The 22,147-nt window shown below is 36.8% G+C and overlaps 2 protein-coding genes across 3 annotated transcripts; both read left to right on the top strand.

Annotated features, from left to right (window-relative positions):
• The first annotated feature begins 6,052 nt into the window (after positions 1-6,052).
• On the top strand, positions 6,053-10,490 carry LOC131306648 (uncharacterized). 2 transcript variants are annotated; one of them, XM_058333032.1, is made up of 9 exons: positions 6,053-6,830; positions 7,120-7,294; positions 7,506-7,583; positions 7,815-8,178; positions 8,321-8,433; positions 8,554-8,718; positions 8,814-8,953; positions 9,958-10,050; positions 10,155-10,490. In XM_058333032.1, exons 1-9 carry the CDS (start codon positions 6,715-6,717, stop codon positions 10,312-10,314), a joined length of 1,404 nt encoding a protein of 467 aa, XP_058189015.1. In that variant the 5' UTR covers positions 6,053-6,714; the 3' UTR covers positions 10,315-10,490. The 2 variants fall into 2 exon arrangements, with proteins under 2 accessions (XP_058189015.1, XP_058189016.1); XM_058333033.1 differs by lacking the exons at positions 9,958-10,050; positions 10,155-10,490 and adding an exon at positions 9,044-9,951.
• A 2,382-nt stretch (positions 10,491-12,872) lies between these two features.
• LOC131306644 (protein root UVB sensitive 1, chloroplastic) lies at positions 12,873-21,827 on the top strand. Its single transcript, XM_058333027.1, has 7 exons — positions 12,873-13,857; positions 15,161-15,436; positions 15,897-15,953; positions 16,180-16,378; positions 18,717-18,832; positions 19,324-19,500; positions 20,995-21,827. The coding sequence occupies exons 1-7, from the start codon at positions 12,877-12,879 to the stop codon at positions 21,277-21,279; spliced, it is 2,091 nt and encodes a 696-aa protein (XP_058189010.1). The 5' UTR covers positions 12,873-12,876; the 3' UTR covers positions 21,280-21,827.
• Positions 21,828-22,147: the final 320 nt, after the last annotated feature.

Here is a 22,147-nt window from a genome sequence, read left to right on the forward strand (position 1 = left end):
TCACAAACAAACAAAAATATGTTGTTGATCTTGGCTTATAATTTTTTTTAAATGAGTTTGAACAAGCCAAAAATCAAGCCGAGTTCAAACTATTTGGTTCGTTTTGCAGTCTTAGCGTAGAGTATATGTACTTAATAAATAGTATAGATAACATGTTTTAATACACAATTTGCTACATTGCTAAAATGAGTAGCATCTATTACTACATTTATGCACGGATTCTCTTCCTGCAATCCAGGTTTTGATTTCCATAGACTATATATTTTGTGCATTCTCAATCATCCTTAGTATTTATAATGGTCTAGATTTGGTGAAAGATTCTCACCACTTAGAATTTTGATCCAGTAAAATATTACCATTATTCTTTTATAACAGATTTAAATCCATAACTTAGGTGTTGTTTGAATGACATTGAAAATTGAAAGCTGAAAAAAGAAAAGTACTAAAAGTTGAATGCTGAGTTTTTTTTTAAATTGAAAAGCTATTTGATAAACATATTAAAAAATGAATGAAAGCAAATGATGAATTAATTTTAGTTTCATTACTTATAGTGATTCTCTTTTAATTTTACTAGTGGTTACCATTGATTTGTTGTAGTGCAGTAATGATTGCGGTGGCGTGACGATGGAGCAGTGGAGTAATGATTGTGGTGGCGTGACGATGGAGCGGTGGAGTGGTGATTGTGGTGGTGGCAGCGTGGTGATTGTAAGGGCGGCGGTGGTGGTGAAATGGTAGTGGCAGTGGTGGAATGGTGGCGGGAGTGGTGGTGGTGGCATGGTGGTGGTGATTATAATGGCAATGGTAGTGGAGTGGTGGTGACAACAATGATAGTGGTGGCAGTGTGGAGAGCTTTATGGAGGAGGAAATGGTTGAATACAAGTTTTCATAATTTTAATAGCTCAAAGCTACTTAATTTTTATCAATTTTGTAGACTACATTTTCAGAGGCACTTTGGCTCATTTGGCTTTAAAAGTAGAATAGTAACTTATTTTTTGCCTTTATTCAAATTTTTTTTGCATTTGTTACTTTTGAGTCAAACTTTTGTGACTTATTGGTTCGTCTCAACAAGAGGAATCAGAAAAGTAAAATTTTTTGATTGAAACTCATAATTTTTTTCAAAAAGACTAGAATAAGTAAAAAGAAGTTGACTTATTGACTTATTTTTGTCTTTATTCAAAAAATTAAGAGTTTTGATCATATATTTTTACTTTTTCGATTCTTTTCAATGAGATGAATCAATAATGCAAAACAAAAAAATGTAAATATTTTTTGAATAAAGACAAAAAAAATAAGTCACTTGACTTATTATTCCTAGCCTACCCTTAATATAGCCCGTTCCAGAAAGGGAAAAAAGTCCTTATTTTTTAAAAATGCAATTTCAAGTTCAAAATTTATGGATTTATTAAAATCTAAAAATATGCAATATGAATCTTGTTTAAAAGATCTCGATAAGATCTTTTATACGATGCAAACAAAATTAAAAAAATACTTTTTATTTACATTATTTTTGAGTTTGAAAATATGAAATAAGCTAATTATTTTTTAAGAAGGTTTTTGAAACGGATAATAAGTATCGTGAAATGAACTTTACCTAAACCACTTATAACTTAACTCATTCAGAATTGAGTGCTAAATTTAAGTTATCAAACAACTCATAGTCATGATAAAAAAAAATACTCCTAACTCATAGTCTCAAAAAAAAAAAACTGTCAAAATGAACAACTAAGATGCGTTTGCTTCATCCAAATACAAACACCGACGGCAGAGAAGCCAGCCGGCCCCTTTAGCACATCTAAAAATTCCATTACGTCATGGAATATGCTCTCAACTCAACTGATTGCAGACTGGAATACTCGTTTGTCTGTCTGCGGTGCTAGAATTGTTCCTAACGTTTACCAAATCAATCTCCCTTTTACTCTCGTAAATCAAATTTTCACTAATCTGCATTTACTCTAGGAGATTCACCCAGAAAATAATTTTTGAAATTTTTAAAAAATTAAACACGAACGTTAATAGTTTTTACATGCAAAGGGTATGTAGAGTTGCAGACAAATTGTGCACAGATGGCCTTGTGGGGCCCACTTCGAAGTCCTACGAGAACAATTCAAGCCGTTCATTAATTTTAAATTTTTTTTTCGAGCAGTCCACACAAATTTAATCCTGTCAGATAACTTTACGTGCTTGATCCGATCTTTCAATTCTTCGTTACGTATTTTGTGTCTTAAATACTGAATGAAAGATGGAAAACTTAGATTAAGCACTTAAAGTTATCCGATTGAACTGATCTTTTAAAAATGCCACTCTAAAAATGGTTTAAAATAAATGAACAGTTCGAAATGTTTGTGTAAGACTTCGAAGTGAGCCCCTACAAAGCAATCTGTGCATAATCTTTGCACATATAGTCAAACTGTTTTTTACATTTTTATAGGGAATTGATTTCTTTCCACACTCTATTTTTTTGATAACCACACTTTTTTTTGGATTTTAGTGTTAAAAGTGTATTTTTTATTTTTTTGCTAAAAGACAAAAAAAAGAGTGTGAATATCAAAAAAGAGAGGGTAGAAATCAATTCCCTCATTTCATTCTATTGAGAATTTTTGTATAAAATACAATCCAGATATGCTCAACTTTATAAAGTCATATAAATAAATAACTATTTCCAGCATGAAAGCAAACAAAAATGGTGGAAGCATTCCTCAATCAAGTGGGGTAACCATGGAGTACAATATTCCTCGGAAAAAGGAATCTCAATCATGAATATCTCATCGTCACCATCTTTTGTTTATAATATCAACAACAAAACATGTCATCGTCACTCATTTCATTCATGTCTCATCCTCATCCCAATCGGAATGGAGAAATAATCACTTTGTTTGGTTGAGCTTTTAGAAAGTTATTTTTGAGAGTTGTGTGGTAATGAGTAGAGAAAGATAGAAAAAAAAATCTATTGAAAATTGTGCCGAAAATTGTAAGTTATTCTCAAAAATGGAAATCAAACACAGCTTTTTTTATCATCACCAGATGTCCGGCCCAATATGCTCGAATCTTGACTAATTTCAAAGCTCAAAAAATTAGCGACCGGACAAATCCTTTAGTTGCCTCATCAAAGTTTGAAGTATTTGTCCTTCGTGAAATTCAAACACACGATCTCATCAAAACAAACTCTTTGGGAGTATCACTTTTACGGAGGCGGGGAGCTGCTGTCCCCTTGGGGACAGCAGCGTGTTGTTGGGCCCAGTTTCTGGGCCCACTCCGGTCTCGCTCCGATGATCGGAATCGTTCACTTTGTAGAACTCGTCGAGTAGAACAACTACGCAAAAAATCAGCTTAATTGGATATCGTTAAGTGCCTGATCGGAACCTTTTTATGTTGAAAAGAATGGACCCAAAACACTGGATCAAATCCACTGTAACCCATGGACCGAGAGTTTTATGGGTTCTGATCAGGCATTTAACGATATCCAATTAAGCTGATTTTTTGCATGGTTATTCTACTCGATGAGCTCTACGAAGTGAATGATTTTGATTATCGGAGCGAGACCGAAGTGGGCCCAGAATTGGGCACAGCAGCCCCCCCGCTTCCCACTTTTACATTTCTATTTGACGAAGCCCTTGGAGTTAAAAAAGAAAAATGGAAAAGAAAGATTTATTGAATCCAACACCCCATCCACTCAATCCTTCCGTATACTTTTTCCTCTATGTATCTGTCCGTATGTGTGTATACAATTCAATCCTTACATTTAACAACCTTATCCGTCTCTGAGTCCTGGCACTGGTCATCTTCCTTCCCAAGTCCTCTCGAAGGCAATAAATTTATTTACACACCTTCCATGTTAAGCCACTCATGGTCGTCTCAAAATTAATACTCCAGTTTATTACCCATTATGATAGTATTAATTAGATCCATATATTGAAATTTAGAGCTTAGTATTAATTATACGTTAATTTCGTGGTTAATAACGTGGGATTTGTCGGTTTTGCTTAAGATCTTTGTTGAAGAGAATGGTCATATATACACGTCCATCTGTAACGCTTCAATAAATGTTCTCGTACACGCATGCGCGCGCATACACGTGACGTGTTGGACTTTATTGACGGAGAAGACTTTTATTTATACAAATGTATATGTATTAGTAAATACCGCTATATTTTCCCATGTCAATATTGTCAATTTGTGCATTATTAACATAAATAATAGGGGTCATATCCATCATCCTCTTTTGCGAGAAATAGATTTATGCATTAATCAAGATGAGCTCTATCCTCGTCGCTAGTTGCCTCGTTTTTATTTTTTTAGATAGGGATTGCTAGTTGCCTCTTTGAGACAGTGAAATATTGTCACTTAACAAAATCTGCAACTTTTTAATTTCTACAAATTTCTTCGTTATTTTTAAGTTTTAAGTGTTTTTAATCTAATTCATAGTCTGAAAGAATGCACCAAGTAGAGAACAAAAGGTTAACTTAAAGGCATGAATAGCCAAACATAATCAAGTTTTATTAATTTTGTCCTTTGATCAGCCCCAATCCTTTGTCGAAATTGCAACCTATGATGAGAATTTTGTCTAATGTTTCCCCATGTTAATTTATTAGAAGTGATTGGATGTGGTTCAATGCTTTTTGTTTCCAAATGTAAATACATATTATTAATTAGTCGAGCAAGTAGATCCCCGGAATGAGATTTGTGTTGTTGTACATGAAGCACGATCAGACGATCTTATTGGTGAAACCTGTGATGACGGATCCATGCTAATGTCACACACGACTTTTGCAATGGATTAAAAAATTGCAATTGCGAGACCCACACAAGAAGATTTTTACTGAGGGTTTACAAAGATGGACAACGGGAATGCTTATTAATGTATATATTAAGCATATTTGATTGTGGGTTTACAGAGGCAGACAAAGGGAAAAACAACTCCTCTGACTAATATGATTTTTTTTTCCCCCAAAAGTTTAGAAATTTCATTGATTACAGTGAGAGAACATCAAAGAGCCTATTCTTCTTTGGGCAAGGAGAGAGTAGCTAACAAGACGAATAGGCTTCGATAAGGAAAGACCCACACCAAAAACTCCTTACAAAGGCCACCGAGGTACTATAACTCGCTCAAAACTCACATCACAAATACCAAAGAGAAAAAAACACATTACATCCAAAAGGGTTAGGAAAACCCCTGAAGGGGAGAAACACCTGCAAGTAAGACATCACAGAACACCCGCAAGTAAGACATCACAGCAAAAAACTAGAAAGTAATTAAAAGGAAACCATCGGCAGGGCAGAATCAGACAATCTAACCTTCCCTTCTCCAAATCAACTCTAGATCAAATCCTGTTCTCCAACCTCTTGACTTCGGACTCAGCAACCTAACCCCCCAAGCCAGAACATTAATAGCAAGGCATCACCCTCTTGCTTATGAATGCACCGTTAATCTAAAATAGATTTTTAAAGAAACAGATGTCTCGTACTATTGATAGACAATAAGTGATAAATAAGTTTTCATAAGTTTTCATAAGTAATAGATTATATAATTTTAATTTTAATACATTGTTAAACAAACACTAGGCAAAACTTAAATATATTATATTTCAAATAATAAAATTATAAAAAGATAAGAGAAAAACTAAATTGTCGTACATATCAAAGAATCTTGGTGTTGGCTAAATATTTAAAAACTAATTCCCAAATTCCTACGATTGAGAAATAAAATCAAATTGCATTTAAGGAAATTTTTCAAAAAAAATATAAACGAAAAATTTAAAGAAATTTATAAAGGAAAAATCTAGAGAAAACAGAGTAAAATTTAATTAAAATTTTGAATTCTTTAGACAAATTTAAGAGAGATTATTTTGAATTCTTCAGAAAAATTTCAGAAAAAAAGGAAAAAATTGAGAGAAAACAGAATAAAAAGAGACACGTTTAATTACGTGATTTAGGCGGATAAAAAAAAATTACGCGATTTAGCAAGCAAATGAACACTGCTATAGTGCTATGGTACCGATAATAGTAGATAATAGTAGTATAAAATGGCAGCTTGATTCCAACTTGAGCCCACCCACGCTTTTCATCTTTTCAGACACATCCCCACTTTTTGCTCATTCCATCTGATACCCTGCATCAGCAGCCACACGCAAAACGAAAATAAAATCCTAAAAACAACAAACCATCACTCCTGATAAAAATCCCAAATCAGAGTTCCTCTCCCACTTGTGGGGTTACCAATCACTCTCTCCCTCTCTCTCCCTCCCTCTTCCCATATCTACAGTTGTGTATATATGTATATATACATACATGTATGCTGAAACCAAGAGAGAGAAGGGGGTTGGTTAATGCTGCAATTGGGACATAAAATTTGTTTAAAATTTGCTATGGATGCTGACGATTATCCTTTTGTGGACTTTCATCATCTTTCTTTATCAGGATTCCATCGCTCGTATCCATTGTGGGTTCTTTGTTTGATTTCTGCAAGTGTTGTTGCCTTGGAGCCTAAACCCATGTCAAAACCCACATACCCCTTCACTGTTTCCGTTTCTTGTTTCACTCCCAAGTCCTCTTCTGCTGCTGTAGAAGCCGCTTGATTCCCTTTCTCAATTTCTAATTCTCTTCTCTTTTCTTTTCTTTCTGTTTCTCTCACCCCTACCCTACCTTCTCTCTCTCTCTCTCTCTCTCTCTCTCTCTCTCTCTCTCTCTCTCTCTCTCTATACATACATAAATACGTATATGGATACGCATACAATGTCTTTTGTATCGCTGACTGGTTCGTGTCACCATCGGATGAGTTCAATTGCTACTTCAATTGCAATCGGTCGAAGTTACAGTGACCGCCGTTGTTTCAGGTAATGACTGTAATAAATCTTGATGATGATAACGTTTGATTGTGCTGTTTTTGTTTTGCAATTTGTGAGTTGGGTTTTTTTTATTTTGCCGTTCATTTTGCAAATCTTGAGTTGGGTTTTTTGATTAAGTAGCTTATTTTGCGAATTCTGAGTTGGGTTTTTTATTTAACTTTTCATTGGTTATCCTTCATCATGTATATGTGCCTATGTTAAAGGGTTGGAGAAGATTCTGTGTTATCCAATCTCGAACATTGCTTTATTGATTATTCACCTCTATTGTGATCATCAGGTGTTATTACAGTAGACGTAGTTGTTGGGATGGGGATGAAGAAGGGAAGAAGAGCAAATTCAGTTCGACTCTTATTATGGGGAAGCACAAGAATAGGAGGTTGAGTTTTTCGCCTCGGGCTAGTTCCGCTCTGGCAACGATGAGAAATTCGCCACATCCCAATTTTCATCAGGAGGTCTGTCTTTCGAATAATGCCCATCTTCTTCCTCCAGAAATGTTTGTTTAACCACGGATTGACACTCATTAAATGAATGCTTGAATCCCTAAATTGTATGACGCCGCTTACATTTTGTTTGTCGATTTGCGTCTATTATTGTCGAAAAGGTCACCCACTTTACTGATAATTCTATAACCAGCTTTGTGATCAACGATATGGATTTTACCAGGTACTCCAGGTTGCAAGGGAAAAGTTCACTCAGGAGATATCCTTCCAGTCCAAGGACAAAGACATCTCCCTTGCTAAGGTAGTCTTGTCATTTTGTTTTGTATTATGTTATTGCCATGTGGATTTTCACAAGCCTAGGGTCATTACCGCCATTTCCAGTATGTTGCTCTGAGATTAGGGTTATTGCCTTCTCGTATTTATTCTGTTTGAGTACCATTTTGGGGACTGGTACTTTGTTTTTCCTTTTTTTAGGAGCTGATCATATGCTGCTTTTTGAGATTTTAATTGCTTCCAACATGCCATGTTCCAGGCTCTTCTGTATGTATCAGCTGAAGATGAGGCATTTATGGCTTTCAACCGAGAGAAGGATGCTCGTTCACTTCAGAGTGAAAGGAGAGATACTTCGGTCAAGTCTAATGCCCAAGAATATGATTCGTTGGAGGCCATGCCTTTGGCGGGAAAAAGTATCAGAGAGTGGTTGATTGAGTTGGATACAATTGCCGAAGAAGTCAAGGCAGAATTAGTTTCAAGAGACATAGGTTGCCATCTGGTTGAAGTTTTGGAGGCGGTGAACTTAGTTCTTTTCAAGTCAAGAGGTTTCAATAGGCCACCTGTGCTAATAAATCCCAAAAATTCTTATTTGCACTCAGTTTTGAGCTCTGGATGTGGCAGTGGTAAAGCTTCATTCTGCAATTCTGTACTTGTGTAAATAGATTGCTTTTGTTTTTGGCCATACATGAAAACTCTATCCACTAATTGATTTATGAATTACGTAGTAAATATTTGATATCCGACTTCGAGTTATCTTGCTGGCAGCAATTTTACTTAGCATAATTTACATTGAGGTTTGTCGAAGACTTCATCTGACTATTGTGGGATCTCGAGTTGGGGAAGAGTTTTTGATTTGGCCCCAATCGGGGAACCCTGAGGTATGCTAATCTTGGAGCTCATTATCAATGTCTAGTTGTCCACTGTTTCCTACAAATGCAATACCCTGGTATATGATGATTCTAGTACTTCTAAATACTCCTAAACTTGTCTTCATTTAGGAGCTCTTCAAGGTAACTTCAGGACACAGCTTGTTTGGAGTTGTTAACGGAAGGTGTGTGGACGATCCTAGGTCAAAGGCCTCAGATTTGAGCAGTAATTCACTTTCAGGACTTGACATCGCAACAAACCGAGACATTATAGGGATTGCTGTGGCGAATTTAATTGTATGTTCTGACCCATAGAGCATTTAGTGCTACATGAATTTTTTAAGGTAGTCCAGTGACTCCAGTGTAATTGTAAGATACGAATATTTTTGCAGAGGCTTCACTGGAAACGTGCTTCAAGATCAAACCATGGGTTGATGCTAACGTCTCCACTTAGGCCTGTTTGTGATGGTAATGACAAATTTAGCAACATCCATGGTTCAAATTTTCCACTAGTGCGGCCGCAGGACCTGAGGTACCAATCTTATGCTCCTTTGTGGTAATGGTTGCGTCCTTTCATTCTCTTTCCTGATTACGCAGACACTGTTTGCTGTTGTTCATACAGGTTCAAGATGCAAATTTTGCAAGATTGGCATGAAAAAGGAGATAGTTGTGAAATATTGGCTCATGATATAATTGCAATTAAATCCTAATTGCCTGATAAAGCTATCTTTGGCTAGTCATGCTGTGCTACTTAGTTTTTTTATTGTCATCATCTGATTATCAATCTACAGCTGGGTGCTCTGCTTCAGTATTACAGCACTTTTAAGCTTTACTGCAGCACTGCACTCTTCTTATTTGTTAAGTTTTTGGAGATACGCTATGGAGGTTTTCTTTTTTGCGGCTCATAGTCTCCAATATGCAAGCTATGGATCATGGTTTAACACCTTCACTGTAGACTAGGATTTTAGTTTGGTATAGTTCATACTTTATGGAACAAACCTACCATTCCACTATTTGGGAACTTTAGGAGTAGCTGATGAGGAGTAAAATGCTTTAGCATTCGACAGTCGTGGACTTTTTGCTTGCTTTTTATTGACATAGTCAACTCGGAACCCCCAAATTCTTAGGTTCACTACCTTTGCTTGGGTAGATATTCTAAGCGAGAATACTAAATCTTTGGTGACAGCTACTTCTGGTATGCAAGCAACCTAGTGTATGATGTCTAAATTGCCATGGAGTGAGGTGTCTGAATAATCTTGTGTGGAACTAAAATATATTATTACAGGTTTTCTGCCCCTAATAGGTTTTCTTTAATTCAGTTGTTGCTTTACTGTATTTGCTTTACTCCACATGTAACACTTGTTTTCTTCTGGAGGTCAAATTGTGCTATGGAATGCAGTGATAAATCAAATTTCGGCTACTTGTTGGAAATCTCACACATCACAATTGTTATGAACTTTGCTCTATTATAGTTGCTATCTCCGCTTATAATAACCAAATAACACCTTGCATGGTATCTTAAACTATTTCTTTTAGGCTGGCTATCATGGCTTCAGAGAGATTGTTAATTCTTCAGCCACATAACTGGGCTTTGAGGCGAGACCATGGCATGATGTTATATTATAGTAGGTATGAAGTCCAAACCTTCTTTGCTTGTATTTGTTAGGTTGATGGTTTGGCCATTCATCTCGTTTTGAATTATTTGGTTTGACAAAACTTTCCGCTTATTTCAGGGAATATGAGGCGGCGGTCCAAGAGCTTAGCATTTGCATGGCCTTTGCCCCCGAAGAAGAGGCAGGAATTTTGGAGCCATTTGTTGAGAAATTGCATTTGTTGCGGCTTGAATCTTCGTGGAAATCTTTGGGTCATAAAGGTCCGTTGAGAGTTCCGTAACTTGTTTGTACAAAATACTTGCTAACTCCTTCAAAATCCTTTCTACATAGTTTACATAGGAAATCATGGCACTGTAACTGTAATCTTGTTCGGCTCTGTAATCCTTCCCTTCAAACCTGAGGAATTGCATGGTTTTTTTGCGGTTAAGAACCAATCTATACTCAAATCATCTGATATTCCTCTGGGTACGTACTTTTTATTCCTGGCTTTTGTTTTTTGGGTTTTCATTAAGTTTTGTGGCATGCCCAACTTCTTGGTCATGCTGATCAAAGGGAAAAAAAAATCTTGGCATGATTTAAGCTGTTCTACCACTAAGTAATTGGTTCGATGGATTACTATCCTGAATTTCTTGATCAATGCTTGAATTCAAGTCTATAGTCATTTGATGGGGACTAAACATACTCTCTAGCATTTTTTTTTTGATTGGCTACTCTTTAGCATTTGTAGCATGTTACAGGACCTTGGTTTGGTCCCGACAAAGGTGGGGTGGGATTCACTGCAAATGTCTGGTACGAGTCAATAGTTCCTGACAGATATGTAAAGTAGCCTATCTGCTTTTTCGTTTTTAAGATCAAAAAAAGTTTTAAGCAGTTCTGTTGGGACTTTGAGGGGTTGAATCTGGCATCCATTTGCAATTCTGCATGGTTTTAAGTGTGAAGAGAAACATCTTCAGATTCAGTGTTCTTTGCTTGTATTTTTCATTTTCTGGGGGAAGATTGAACGGATGCAGATAAGATTAGGTATGGGTCAGACCAACTTAATCCTAATATGTCTCATCCTTTTATTGTTTATTACATTTCATTTCTATTATATCAGACCTAAGGTCCTGTTTTATATAGTCCACAGCACTATAAAATCAACAAGTTGAACCCAAAGAAATACTATATTTAAGCTTTCCTTTTCTGTAATTTTGTGGCTCTAAGAGCATCTCCAATCCATCCAAAATAGAGGATGGATGTAACACATTGAGGGGAGATTTTGTAATTTATTCCATTTTTTCTTCACTTTTTGTACTTTTTTGGAGAATCTTTGAGGGATCCATCGTCCTTTTTAGAGTTTTGGAGGAATTTTGTACTCCAAATTTACTTTTGATCCTCCATTTTTAGAGGACCAAATTTACTTTTAGAGGACCAAACTCTAAAAAAGACGGTGGGTCCCTCAAAAATTCTTCCAAAAATTACAAAAAGTGAAGAAAAAAGAGAATAAATTATAAAATTTCCCCTCAATGTGTCACATCCATCCTCTATCTTGGAGAAATAGAGGTGGATTGGAGATGCTCTAAAGGTAAGTTTTTAGAGCTCCACCTGTATTTCATGCCAAATTGCCAATTGTGTGCTCCAGGGAAAAAGTAAAGCGAAAGTTAATAAAAGGGCCCAGTTAAATACAATTGCGAATTTACTAGATATAGTCAATTTATAAGGAGGAATTCAAAAATTTCCTCTTATGAATTGGCTACATGTAGCAAATTCGCAGTTGTATTTAACAGCACCCTAATAAAATCATACATTTTGTGGCGTCTCTCTCTCTCTCTCCATTGATTGAGATTTGTGTTTTTTTTTTTTTTTTTTTCAGTCTTACTATTTTGGGTTGGGTTGGGGACTGAGCTCAGTTTGGTTATGGCCCAAGCCCCTAAAATCTTGCCCAACTTTTACCCCATTTTTGGGTTGGGATTTAGATTTTTGGTCCCCTAAATCTTGCCCATTTTTGGTTCAATCTTTTCGCTAGTCCTACATCGGATAACCAAGGGAACTCACATCATTAAGAACCCAGAGTACTCTTCCCCTTCGTGACTCACCACGCTCTTCTGCTACTGAGCAAAACGAGCCGAGCTCGAGTCGACTATATTCATGCCGAGCCGAGCTTGAGCAACCCTGCTCGTTATTTACAGCCCTAATGGTTTGTTGCGAGGATATTAGGCCGAGCTGAGCTTACAACAACTCAAAATTAAATAAATTTAATTTAAGTTAACGAAATGAAAAGCATTTGTGTTGGGCGGGCACCATAACTAGAATGAGAGAGATAGAAAGGAAGAGAGGAATGAAAGAAAAAAAAGGGTAGGAAGCTCTGTTTTTTGGCCAAGGAAGCTTTATATAACATGTAAATGTCTTATAAGATCAACATAGAATTTTTAACAACATGTTTGGAAGTGAAAATGCCATAAATTGTGAAAAGATCTATTTTTTGTTTTGTTTATTCTAACGGAATAACTAACGGTCTCACTTTAGTCATAGTAAAGTGTTTAGAAATATGTTGATGGAGTGTCTCTAAAAATTACTCAAAATACAGGAGGTGCAAGTGAAAATTCTCCTAATTGAACAAAATAGAACAACAAACCAATAATTTTTTTGATTAGCCAAAGCAAATTGAGGTCCAGTTTCGCTATATTTTTTAAATATTTATTTTTTATTTTACAATACAAATTATTCTCTCATAATTAGTACTAATACATCACTTTTAATTTAAAAAATAAATACTTAGTTTAAAATAGTACTCCTAATTATTTATTTTAGTTAAGGAAAAACAAAGAAACGAAAGGACACTCCAGTCAGCCAATCCAATCAGATGGCGGCACTGAAAATTGACTCGATGGCGGGGGTTTTGGAGGGGTTTCAAAGACTCAAAAAGTCAAAATTGACCCGAGGAATATTCCACGCAATAAGAGAGAAAGGAAGGAAGGAGAAGGAGAGAGAGAGAGAGAGAGAGAGAGAGAGAGAGAGAGAGAAAAAGAGAGAGAGGATGGGCTGCAACTGCCGGCCCTTCTCGCCGGTGCAACTGCCACCACCACCACCCACCACCACCACTTTCCCGCTCTCACTTAGCTCCAAGCTTCTCTTCACCACCGCCTCCGACCGTCGTAAGCGGCTCAATCCTCTTGCCCCGCTGTTCCTCAGAAACCCTAAAAATTCCTCCGCGCCTGCTTCCCCTCTCCTACTCAATAACCTAGACAACAACAACAACAACAACAACAACAACAACAATGGCGGTGGAGGCGGAGGCGGCGGTTGGAGCGATTCCTCCGACGCCGACGAGTGGTGGCGAAACGACGGTACCGGCGTTCTTCTCTTCCTCTTCTCTCGTGCTTTTTCCAATGAGGGTGAACCATTTAATTCTCTACAAAAGCAGCTGCTGTTATTATTTTTTTCCGCTTTGTGTTGGTTTGGCCAATTCCAGTTGGCTTCGGCCCAAGCCAGAGCTAATAGTTCCACCACTAGTGGTGAAAATGGAAAGGAAGGAGTAGAAGTTGTTTGGGAGGTGAGGGGAGGGAGGTGGATCAAGCTCATCGCCGACCAGTTTAAGGACGCGTTTATTGTTTCGGATGGGAATTCCCGGTCGAGTTTTTCGGTTGGTGGTAATGATTTTGAGAAAAAATCGTTGCCTTTTGGTGTGGCGTGCGCTTTGTGGGTGCAATGCCGGGATTTATTCGTGCATTTTATGCTCCCGGAAGGTTTTCCTCATAGTGTTACAAGTGATTACTTGGATTATTCTCTTTGGAGAGGAGTTCAGGGTATAGCAGCCCAAGTTAGTGGTGTCCTTGCCACCCAGGTACTTGTTCTCTGCACTGCAATGCAATGAGTTGATTGTAATTTTTTTTGAAGCTTTTAACTTCTCATTATGATTGGTCAAAAAAAAAAAAAAAAAAAACTTCTCATTATGATGTATGTTTGGGAATGTGTTTTCTTTATTCAACAGTTAAGGTAGTTATATGCTTTACATGATGCTATGGCCGAACAATCCAAATGAAGATCCATATCGACTTCTCAGGGCAAGGGGCTGATAATTAGGGAATGACATGTGCAATGGTACTGTAGTGCCGTTCTAGATTTAATCCGTCGGAAAAGAATCTATGCTAAGTGGTAAAAGGAAACAAGTAGAAATTGATGGAAAACTTGGAAATTTTCAATTGAGTATAAACAATTTAGGTTAGATTCATATGAAGTATTGATTTGATGCATAGTATTATGTATTACTTGGAGTATTTATTTTTATTTATGGTATAATGGGAGTATTAGTTTATCCTAGTCTATGGTTTAAGGGAAACTTAGCCAAAAGTCCCTCATATTTATATTTTTTGAGCTCAAGGACAAGCACCTTTTGCAATCAAATATAAGGACAAATGTGTAAATGAAAGTGCCTAAAACGCTAGAATACCCTATGAAAGTGCCTAAAACCATAGGGTACCCTATATATGAAAGTGTCTAAAATCCTAGGGTACTCTATGAAAGTGCCTAAACCACTAAAACCATATAATAAGAAAGTGCACCATAAAACCCTATAAAAGTGCCTAAACATGTTTTGGCCTTATGGCTAAAAAACTCAAAAAGTTGAAGGATATCCATTAAAAACTATTTTGCTGGTGTCCTTCACTTAAATGAAAACTATTTTACTGTCCTTATGGCTAATTTTCCCATGGTTTAATCACCCCATGAAATTCTATGAATTATTTTCACAGACAAGTAATTAGTACATGTGTGGTTTAGTTATGCAAATAAAAAACAAAAAACAAATTGATATACATGTTTTATTGGGCCAAAATGATCTCCATGTATAGTATGAGAATACAAAATATTTTCAATACAAGGAGTACATAAATTTGTCTCTTTGTTCAGCCCCCTCAAATCAAAATCCTAGCTTTGCACTGCAGGGGCCCTTTGTAAGAATGAGGGACATTATGCCTGCAGAATGATAAATATATTATATTACTACATCACTATTTAAGCAGTGATTTTCCCATTAACGGGGTTGTCTTCTCCTAGTTCCTTCCCAGCAGTGAATGTTTGGGTGGTTGATAGTTCTTTGTTTCAATATTTTATTAACTAGTTATGTTGTTGTATTATGTTTGATGAAGTCTTTGCTTTATGCTGTTGGGCTGGGAAAAGGGGCCATTCCTGCTGCAGCGGCTGTGAATTGGGTACTCAAGGATGGAATTGGTTATCTTAGCAAAATTCTATTGTCAAAGTTTGGTCGGCACTTTGATGTAAATCCCAAGGGCTGGAGATTATTTGCAGATTTATTGGAAAATGCTGCATTTGGAATGGAGATTTTAACTCCTGCATTTCCCCATCTCTTCGTTCCAATTGGTGCTGCTGCTGGAGCTGGACGTTCAGCCGCTGCACTAATCCAGGTGAGTGAGAAAATTTTGATCCTATTGGTCAATTGTGGTCTGAGAATCATGTTGTTTTGTTTTTGTCTCATCTTCTAATGCCTGTAAGTACCATCACATGGAAACGAAAAATGAAAACAGGTCGTTTAGAAGACTTTTCATAAAGTGGCTTATTTTATTGTTTCTCTTGTCATGCATGCCCTACACAAATGTTGGGTTTTGATACTTTGACTCTCTTCTTGCATGTATGAATTCCTTGAGCTTTTTGTGATGGAATGTTCCTCTTGGCTTGGCAGCTATGTATTGTTGAACACTTATTCCTTGACTATCACGGGAATACGATTCAAGATTCAAAATTTCATGCATACATGCCTATATGCACGGCAGTGTTTTAGTATGTTGGATAGAGGGGGTGTTAGGTTGGCCATCAATTTTTCTCAAGTACTCTACATTGTGTGGGATCTAACTCTTCTGTCAACAGGCAGCTACTAGGAGTTGTTTCTTTGCGGGCTTTGCAGCTCAGAGGAATTTTGCAGAGGTAATATTAGTTTCCACTTGGTACTTATAAAATGGATTACAGATATTACAAAGTATCAATGTTGCAAAAGCTTGAAAGCCTCTTATCCCAATAGACATCATGTATTTCGTTTTGATGGTCAGGAAGTATGTCCCTTGCTACTGCTTACTTTGTGAATAATGCTTCTGTGTATCTCCTTATCAAATCACCTTGCGTTTATCTTCTGAAAAGAGACTGTAATTGGCAGGTAATTGCAAAAGGTGAAGCTCAGGGAATGGTGAGCAAATTCATTGGTATCGGGCTCGGTATAGCATTAGCTAACTGCATTCAGGGATCTACACCTCTTGCTCTTGCTTCTTTTGGTGTGGTAACTTGGATACACATGTTCTGCAATCTGAAGTCTTATCAAGCCATTCAACTAAGGAGTCTGAATCCGTATCGTGCAAGTACTCCTTTTTTTTTTTCTTCTGTATCTTTACTTCATTCTATTTTGTGGTAATGATATCTGCACTACAGTTCGATCCATTATGAGCACTTTTATTGTGTGTGTTTAGCATTGACATCTTAGGAACTTGAATGTGGTTGATTAGAGATGCTTTGAAGTTCGGGTTTCTGAAGGGAAAGATAAGTTGCTTTAGTTCTTGATAGATGTATACTCTTGAATCATTTTGAATGTCAATTCCTGAAGTCTTATTAAGTTGGATACAGGGTCCTATCTAGATGAATATCAAACACGGTAGCACATGACATTTGTTAATTACAAGGATTAAATCCATGTCTTACCTAGGCCTGTCTTGATTTTCATTCACTTCCTTACTGAAGTAGCATATGGAGTCCAATGATTAGAAGGATTCAATCCCAGTCCTCTCCTAGCCTATCTTTAGTTTTCAAGCATGAGCCCTGCAGGTAATTGTGGTCGAGGATTCTGGATGATAGGACTCAGACTTCTCCATTACAGAAACATTATCTCCTTTCCCACTACCAGAAGTATATACCGAATACTTCATGGTGATCTTTATTAAGTGGAGCATTCAGATTCATTTTTTTCATCTAGAGTCCGTTTGATTAGAAGAAAAATATGATCGAAAGTTTAGTCAGAAGAAAATATTTTCTTTTATGCTTTTGGTTAAACCAAGAAGTTGCATGAATCTTGCAAGAAAATATGTACAGTTGCTAAATTACCCATAACATACTTTACAAATTAAACTTCTCATTCAATTTTCGTGTAACAACTCCTATTTTTGCAATCTAAGAAAACACACCTATGTAAATGTTAAAGATGGAGAGAAACCAAGTGTTTATCCCTTGTAAAGTATTAAATTATCTAGATTGACCTTATACTATTGGACATGTAATCCAAAAAAGTAAAAGATGTAGTTGTATAGGACAAATATAGTATTACTATTCCTTCACTCTCTCTTTGGTACATGAACACAAGGATAATAGGTAGCTATTGGTAAAGAGGTGGGAAGAGAAGACAGGAAATGAGAATCATGGGCACAACAAGAAGTTGGGTGGACGGCGGGTGGGGTGGTGGTGCAGTACTTTGGGTTCTAGGCTTTTGCTGTTTTTTAGGTTTGGGCTGGGTTGCTTTGGGTGTCTTACCAACTTTTGGGTCTTTTTTTGAGGTTTTTAAAAAAAATAAAAATAAATGTGAGGTGAGGTACTATCGTTTGTGCATGATGCTCCCTGGTGTGTCACTACAGGGTTTTTGTTTTGAAACATTTTTATTAATGATATGGAAACCTTTCTTAGCTAATTAAATAAAAAAAAAGAAGTTTTCTAAAAAATGGAGAGAACCTAAGTTCTTATCCCACATAAAGTAATAAATCTAGAAATTGACCTTATATTATTGAACATATTACAATTCAAGAAAGTAAAAAGATGAAAGTGGTATACCAAAAAAAATAACAATTGTTCCTTCACTCTCTCTTTGGTATATAAACACATGGATAATAGTAGGCTATTGGTAAACAGTTGGGAAAGAGAAGATGGGAAGTGAAAATCATGGGCACAATGAAGTTCCATAAAAGTTGGTTACTTTCACAAGAAAAATAATTTATTTTATTTTTTTGTGGTTTTAGCATGAAAGTGAAAGCTGTATAACCATAGTTATATGGGTTGTATGCTAATGTTAACTTTTTAGTACTTTCTGCTATTTTCATGCTAATCAAACTCGCAAAAAGTTTCCCTTTTGTCTCTTTCTTGCATGTTCTACCATTTTCACTCTAATCAAACGGACCCTTATTAGATCTGCAACATACTTTGCGAAACTGGTGTAAATGCAATGTTACTTTCATGCCCGGAGCTTATATTACCTGATCAAGGTCTTTCGTATTGAGATGGTACCCTAAATTAGACACCCAAAATTTACAACTTTAGCACATAAACTGTAAAGGTTTTATCCATGAACACAGCCAAGTTCTGTTGTATTTCTTTTATCCCTGAACATAACAGTATAAAAACGTAGTTCTTCTGAATCAGTATTTGGACACCACTCTCTGAACTGCTTAACAAAGGAATCTGTTTCCGTCCTTTCTTAACCTTATTAGGAGACTTCCCTCACGGCCTCACCTATGAGATTGATCCTTCTAAAATCCTTGTTATCTCCCACGGTAGATTTCTGGCATTGGTATTTGTGTCCTATTGTAATCTGAAATGTGTTCTGAGCAAGTTGAGTGTGAACGAACAGAGATTAATAATATGTTTGTTACAGGTCTTTTTTTTGGGTGGAATATTAGCTCGCACTTAATTATAAACACACCTTCTGATTTCTTTCAACAGGTTTGGTCTTCAGTGAATACTTGCTTAGTGGTCTAATTCCTTCAGTTAAGGAGGTTAATGATGAGGAACCACTTTTTCCAGCTGTACCACTTCTTAACCTAAGTCCTGCAAACAAAGTAAGTTGTATTTTTTTATCCGTGTGTCCTTTCTTTCTTCTGATATTGGTATCTGTAATAAACATCAAATACTGCTGAGAAGTGTGAGTCGGAGATATGGCTGATTGTTCCTAGAATGGCACACTTGGGGTCTTTCTAAAGCAACTGAGTCTTAGAAAATAAACCGTGCATGTGATTTCTGACTTGCTGCAATCGATTGTATGATTAAAACTCTTATGGTATCCATTGTGAATCTGAATGACATGTTTGTTTTTGGAGTCTAATATGTTTTGCCCATGATATACATTCTGTTGTACCACTACTGCATTTCACTCCCTGAGTCTGATAGTGCGCATTAGCCTCCCCTTTGCTCAAACATTTAAAAGGAAAAAGAAAAATAAAAAGAAAGGAAAGTTAAAAAAATTCATATTCTGGTTCATTTATCTTTAATGAAGAAGAAAAAGCAGGGAATTGTTTTGCTGCTGATGCTTATGCATTTTGGTTTTTTCCAGTCACAGTCGGCAGTACTTTCAGGAGAAGCCAAGGGTGCGGCTGCCACTATTGAGGCTCGGCTGCAGCTGGGGACCAAACTCTCTGAAGTTGTTAAAAACAAGGATGATGCACTTGCGCTGTTTGATCTCTTCAGAGATGAAGGCTACATTTTGACCGAGCATGAGGGAAGATTTTGTGTATGTTCATCCCTACCTTGGTTCCCAATGTCTTTCTTTTGTTTTCTTGGTTATTTCTTTTTCTTTTGGGTTCATACTTCATGCATTTCATCAAATCCATAGAAAGTCCATTATATGGTGTTGTTCTTGCTAATTTGTGGTGCTAGGCCTAGGATGGTAGACTGAAGATCTAACCTTCAGAATATTGGAATTTTTTCCCCATGATCTGTGTGTTTGTTATACCTGTTTCATTGGGGTATTTCCCAACTTGAATGACTTCATGATTTATCGTTAGAGATACGGTTGTTTCATAGATTATGAGGTTCTAGCTCAAAGAACAGTTGAGTTTTCCTCCCCTTCTAGTGAGTTGGTGAATCTAAGAATTAAGTTGATGTGTTTCTAAAAATCAGTTATGGTGACCTTTTTTTTTTTGATTTTTTTTGATCCGCAGTTATGGTGACTCACCAGTCACCAGCAGTTCTGGTCCATGCAAAATATATACTCCCTCCGTCCCAATTTAAGTGTCCACTACGGTTCTGCATGCCATTTTCAACGGCTTATATCTCTCAACATATATTATGTTTTTATAATCATTGTCTTATAGAAATAATTGAGATCTATCAAACAAGATCCATATTGCATATTTTTTGTAATATACATTGAGATATAAGCAATTGAAAATGACACGCAGAACCATAATGGATACTTAAATTGGGACGGGTACATCCTAAGGCTAAGATCATTGGACGGACTGAAATAGCAATTTTTTCTAAGTTTCTACTTCTTTTCTACTGTTTTTCTGATAAGTAGTTTTTCCTTCACTCCCAATCTTTGGAAATCACACAAGACGTATTTTATGAAATAGAGACTGTATTTGTCGTCAATCTCATTATTTGGTCGGTTTCTTGCCATTAGATATTTGCAACTTTCTTCCTCCAATTGAAGCTGTTCAAATATTGTTGACCAATCAACACTTCCCCTGCGGAAGTTGAAGAATTGGGTGGTTGACAAATATTTACCGCAAGCTTTTCATTAACTTTTATTGAGTTTGAGCTTTTTTGTAGAAGTGTCATGATAGAAGATGGCAAATAAAAAGAGTCCAAAATTAGGTCAGTAAAGTCAACAAATTATAATCCTTCAGGTTAAGGATGTATTTTGTCATTTCATTAACTTTTATTGAGTTTGAGCTTTTTCGTAGAAGTGTCATGATAGAAGATGGCAAATAAAAAGAGTCCAAAATTAGAAGGTCAGTAAAGTCAACAAATTATAATCCTTCAGGTTAAGGATGTATTTTGTCATTTCCAAATTTTTGGACCTTGCATCAGCCAATATATGACTAAAACATCATTATGTCGGTGAAGATTGTTCTTACTTTTGTTGTTCGTTTACCTTTGTTTATTTGCATGAAACTACTTTTTTGTATTAAAAAATCTCCCTACGATAGGAAGAGCAAAACTCACTGCTAATTATTGCCTTTTAAACTTCCTTTTGTGGTTGGAATTTGAACTAAATCAGGTAGTACTCAAAGAAAGCTCCTTGCCACAAGACATGCTCAAGTCAATGTTCCATGTCAGCTACCTGTATTGGTTGGAGAAAAATGCTGGAATCAAAACAAGGAGCTTGTTTGATGACTGCAGACAAGGGGGAAAGCTGCAAATATCGCTAGACTATGTTCTAAGGGAGTTCAACCATGTCAAAAAGGACGGCGAACTGGCGGGTTGGGCGGTAGATGGTCTGATTGCGAGGCCTTTGCCTAACAGAATCCGTCCTGGAAACATTTCCTCTGCTGTACAATGCTGATCTAAATATGCAGAAAGCAGGCATGCAGTCGCCATGTGTACATTGCAAGCAAACAAATAAGGGAAGGAAATGCCTTTCTATGCAGCAAGAACCGGCTTCAGCAGGGGGGAAGATGGAATGGAGAAGTCGAAGGGTGTGGAAAAAGACTAGAACGCCCTTGGTGGTTGGAAGGACCGGGAAGATGTGTACAGACAATTAAAAGTTGCAGATCCGCTCGACAATTGAAAGTTGCAGGTCCACGGGCGGCGTGGACTTGGTGTGCAACTTGAATTTACAGATGATTAGCTGCTAAGTTCAGAACCACATTCTTTCATTGTGCTACCATGGTGCTTGTCTAGGTCTCAGAAAAGTTTCCCATTGAATTTTTGAGAGTTGCTGAAATGTTGCTCGAGGTCATAGAAAAACTTCCTTCTCTCGCAATGTAAGCTTGAGTTCACAAAAGCAGAAATTTTCATTACAATCGGTAAACACTGGTATGATTCTGCCATCTGGATACAGGTCCTTCTAGTTGTATAAATGTAGTATTCAAGGTGGGAAATTGAGATTCAGCGCGCTGTTTAACATCACATATTTTTCGGCAGTATTAATTTTGTCTGATTGACTCCACTCGATCTCTTTTTTTTGGCCGAGTAAAAAGGGTGGAGGAGGCCGGAGGGGGCAACCGGGCGTAACAGTCCTTTCTTGAGTGTGACATAAGTCACACAATGCTCGTGTGTGAGCGAGAATGTGAGCGTGTCTGTGAAAGCGTTTTTTAAAAATATTCTACACTACTAAAATTCATGGGCAAAAATTGAGAGTGCGAGCATATAGTGAAGATTGAGAGCGTGAATACAAAAAACACAAAAGGACGCCTATGTGAAATTGAAGA

The sequence above is a fragment of the Rhododendron vialii genome, chromosome 11a (genome assembly GCF_030253575.1).
Source record: "Rhododendron vialii isolate Sample 1 chromosome 11a, ASM3025357v1".
NCBI lineage: Eukaryota > Viridiplantae > Streptophyta > Magnoliopsida > Ericales > Ericaceae > Rhododendron > Rhododendron vialii.

Coding starts and splice junctions, on each gene's coding strand:
- LOC131306648 (XM_058333032.1), top strand. CDS start 6,715: ATGGATACGCATACAATGTCTTTTGTATCGCTGACTGGTTCGTGTCAC. Junction 8,434..8,553: donor CCCAATCGGGGAACCCTGAG/GTATGCTAATCT, acceptor GTCTTCATTTAG/GAGCTCTTCAAGGTAACTTC. Junction 10,051..10,154: donor ATGATGTTATATTATAGTAG/GTATGAAGTCCA, acceptor CGCTTATTTCAG/GGAATATGAGGCGGCGGTCC.
- LOC131306644 (XM_058333027.1), top strand. CDS start 12,877: ATGGCGGCACTGAAAATTGACTCGATGGCGGGGGTTTTGGAGGGGTTT. Junction 15,437..15,896: donor CAGCCGCTGCACTAATCCAG/GTGAGTGAGAAA, acceptor TTCTGTCAACAG/GCAGCTACTAGGAGTTGTTT. Junction 18,833..19,323: donor ACCTAAGTCCTGCAAACAAA/GTAAGTTGTATT, acceptor GGTTTTTTCCAG/TCACAGTCGGCAGTACTTTC.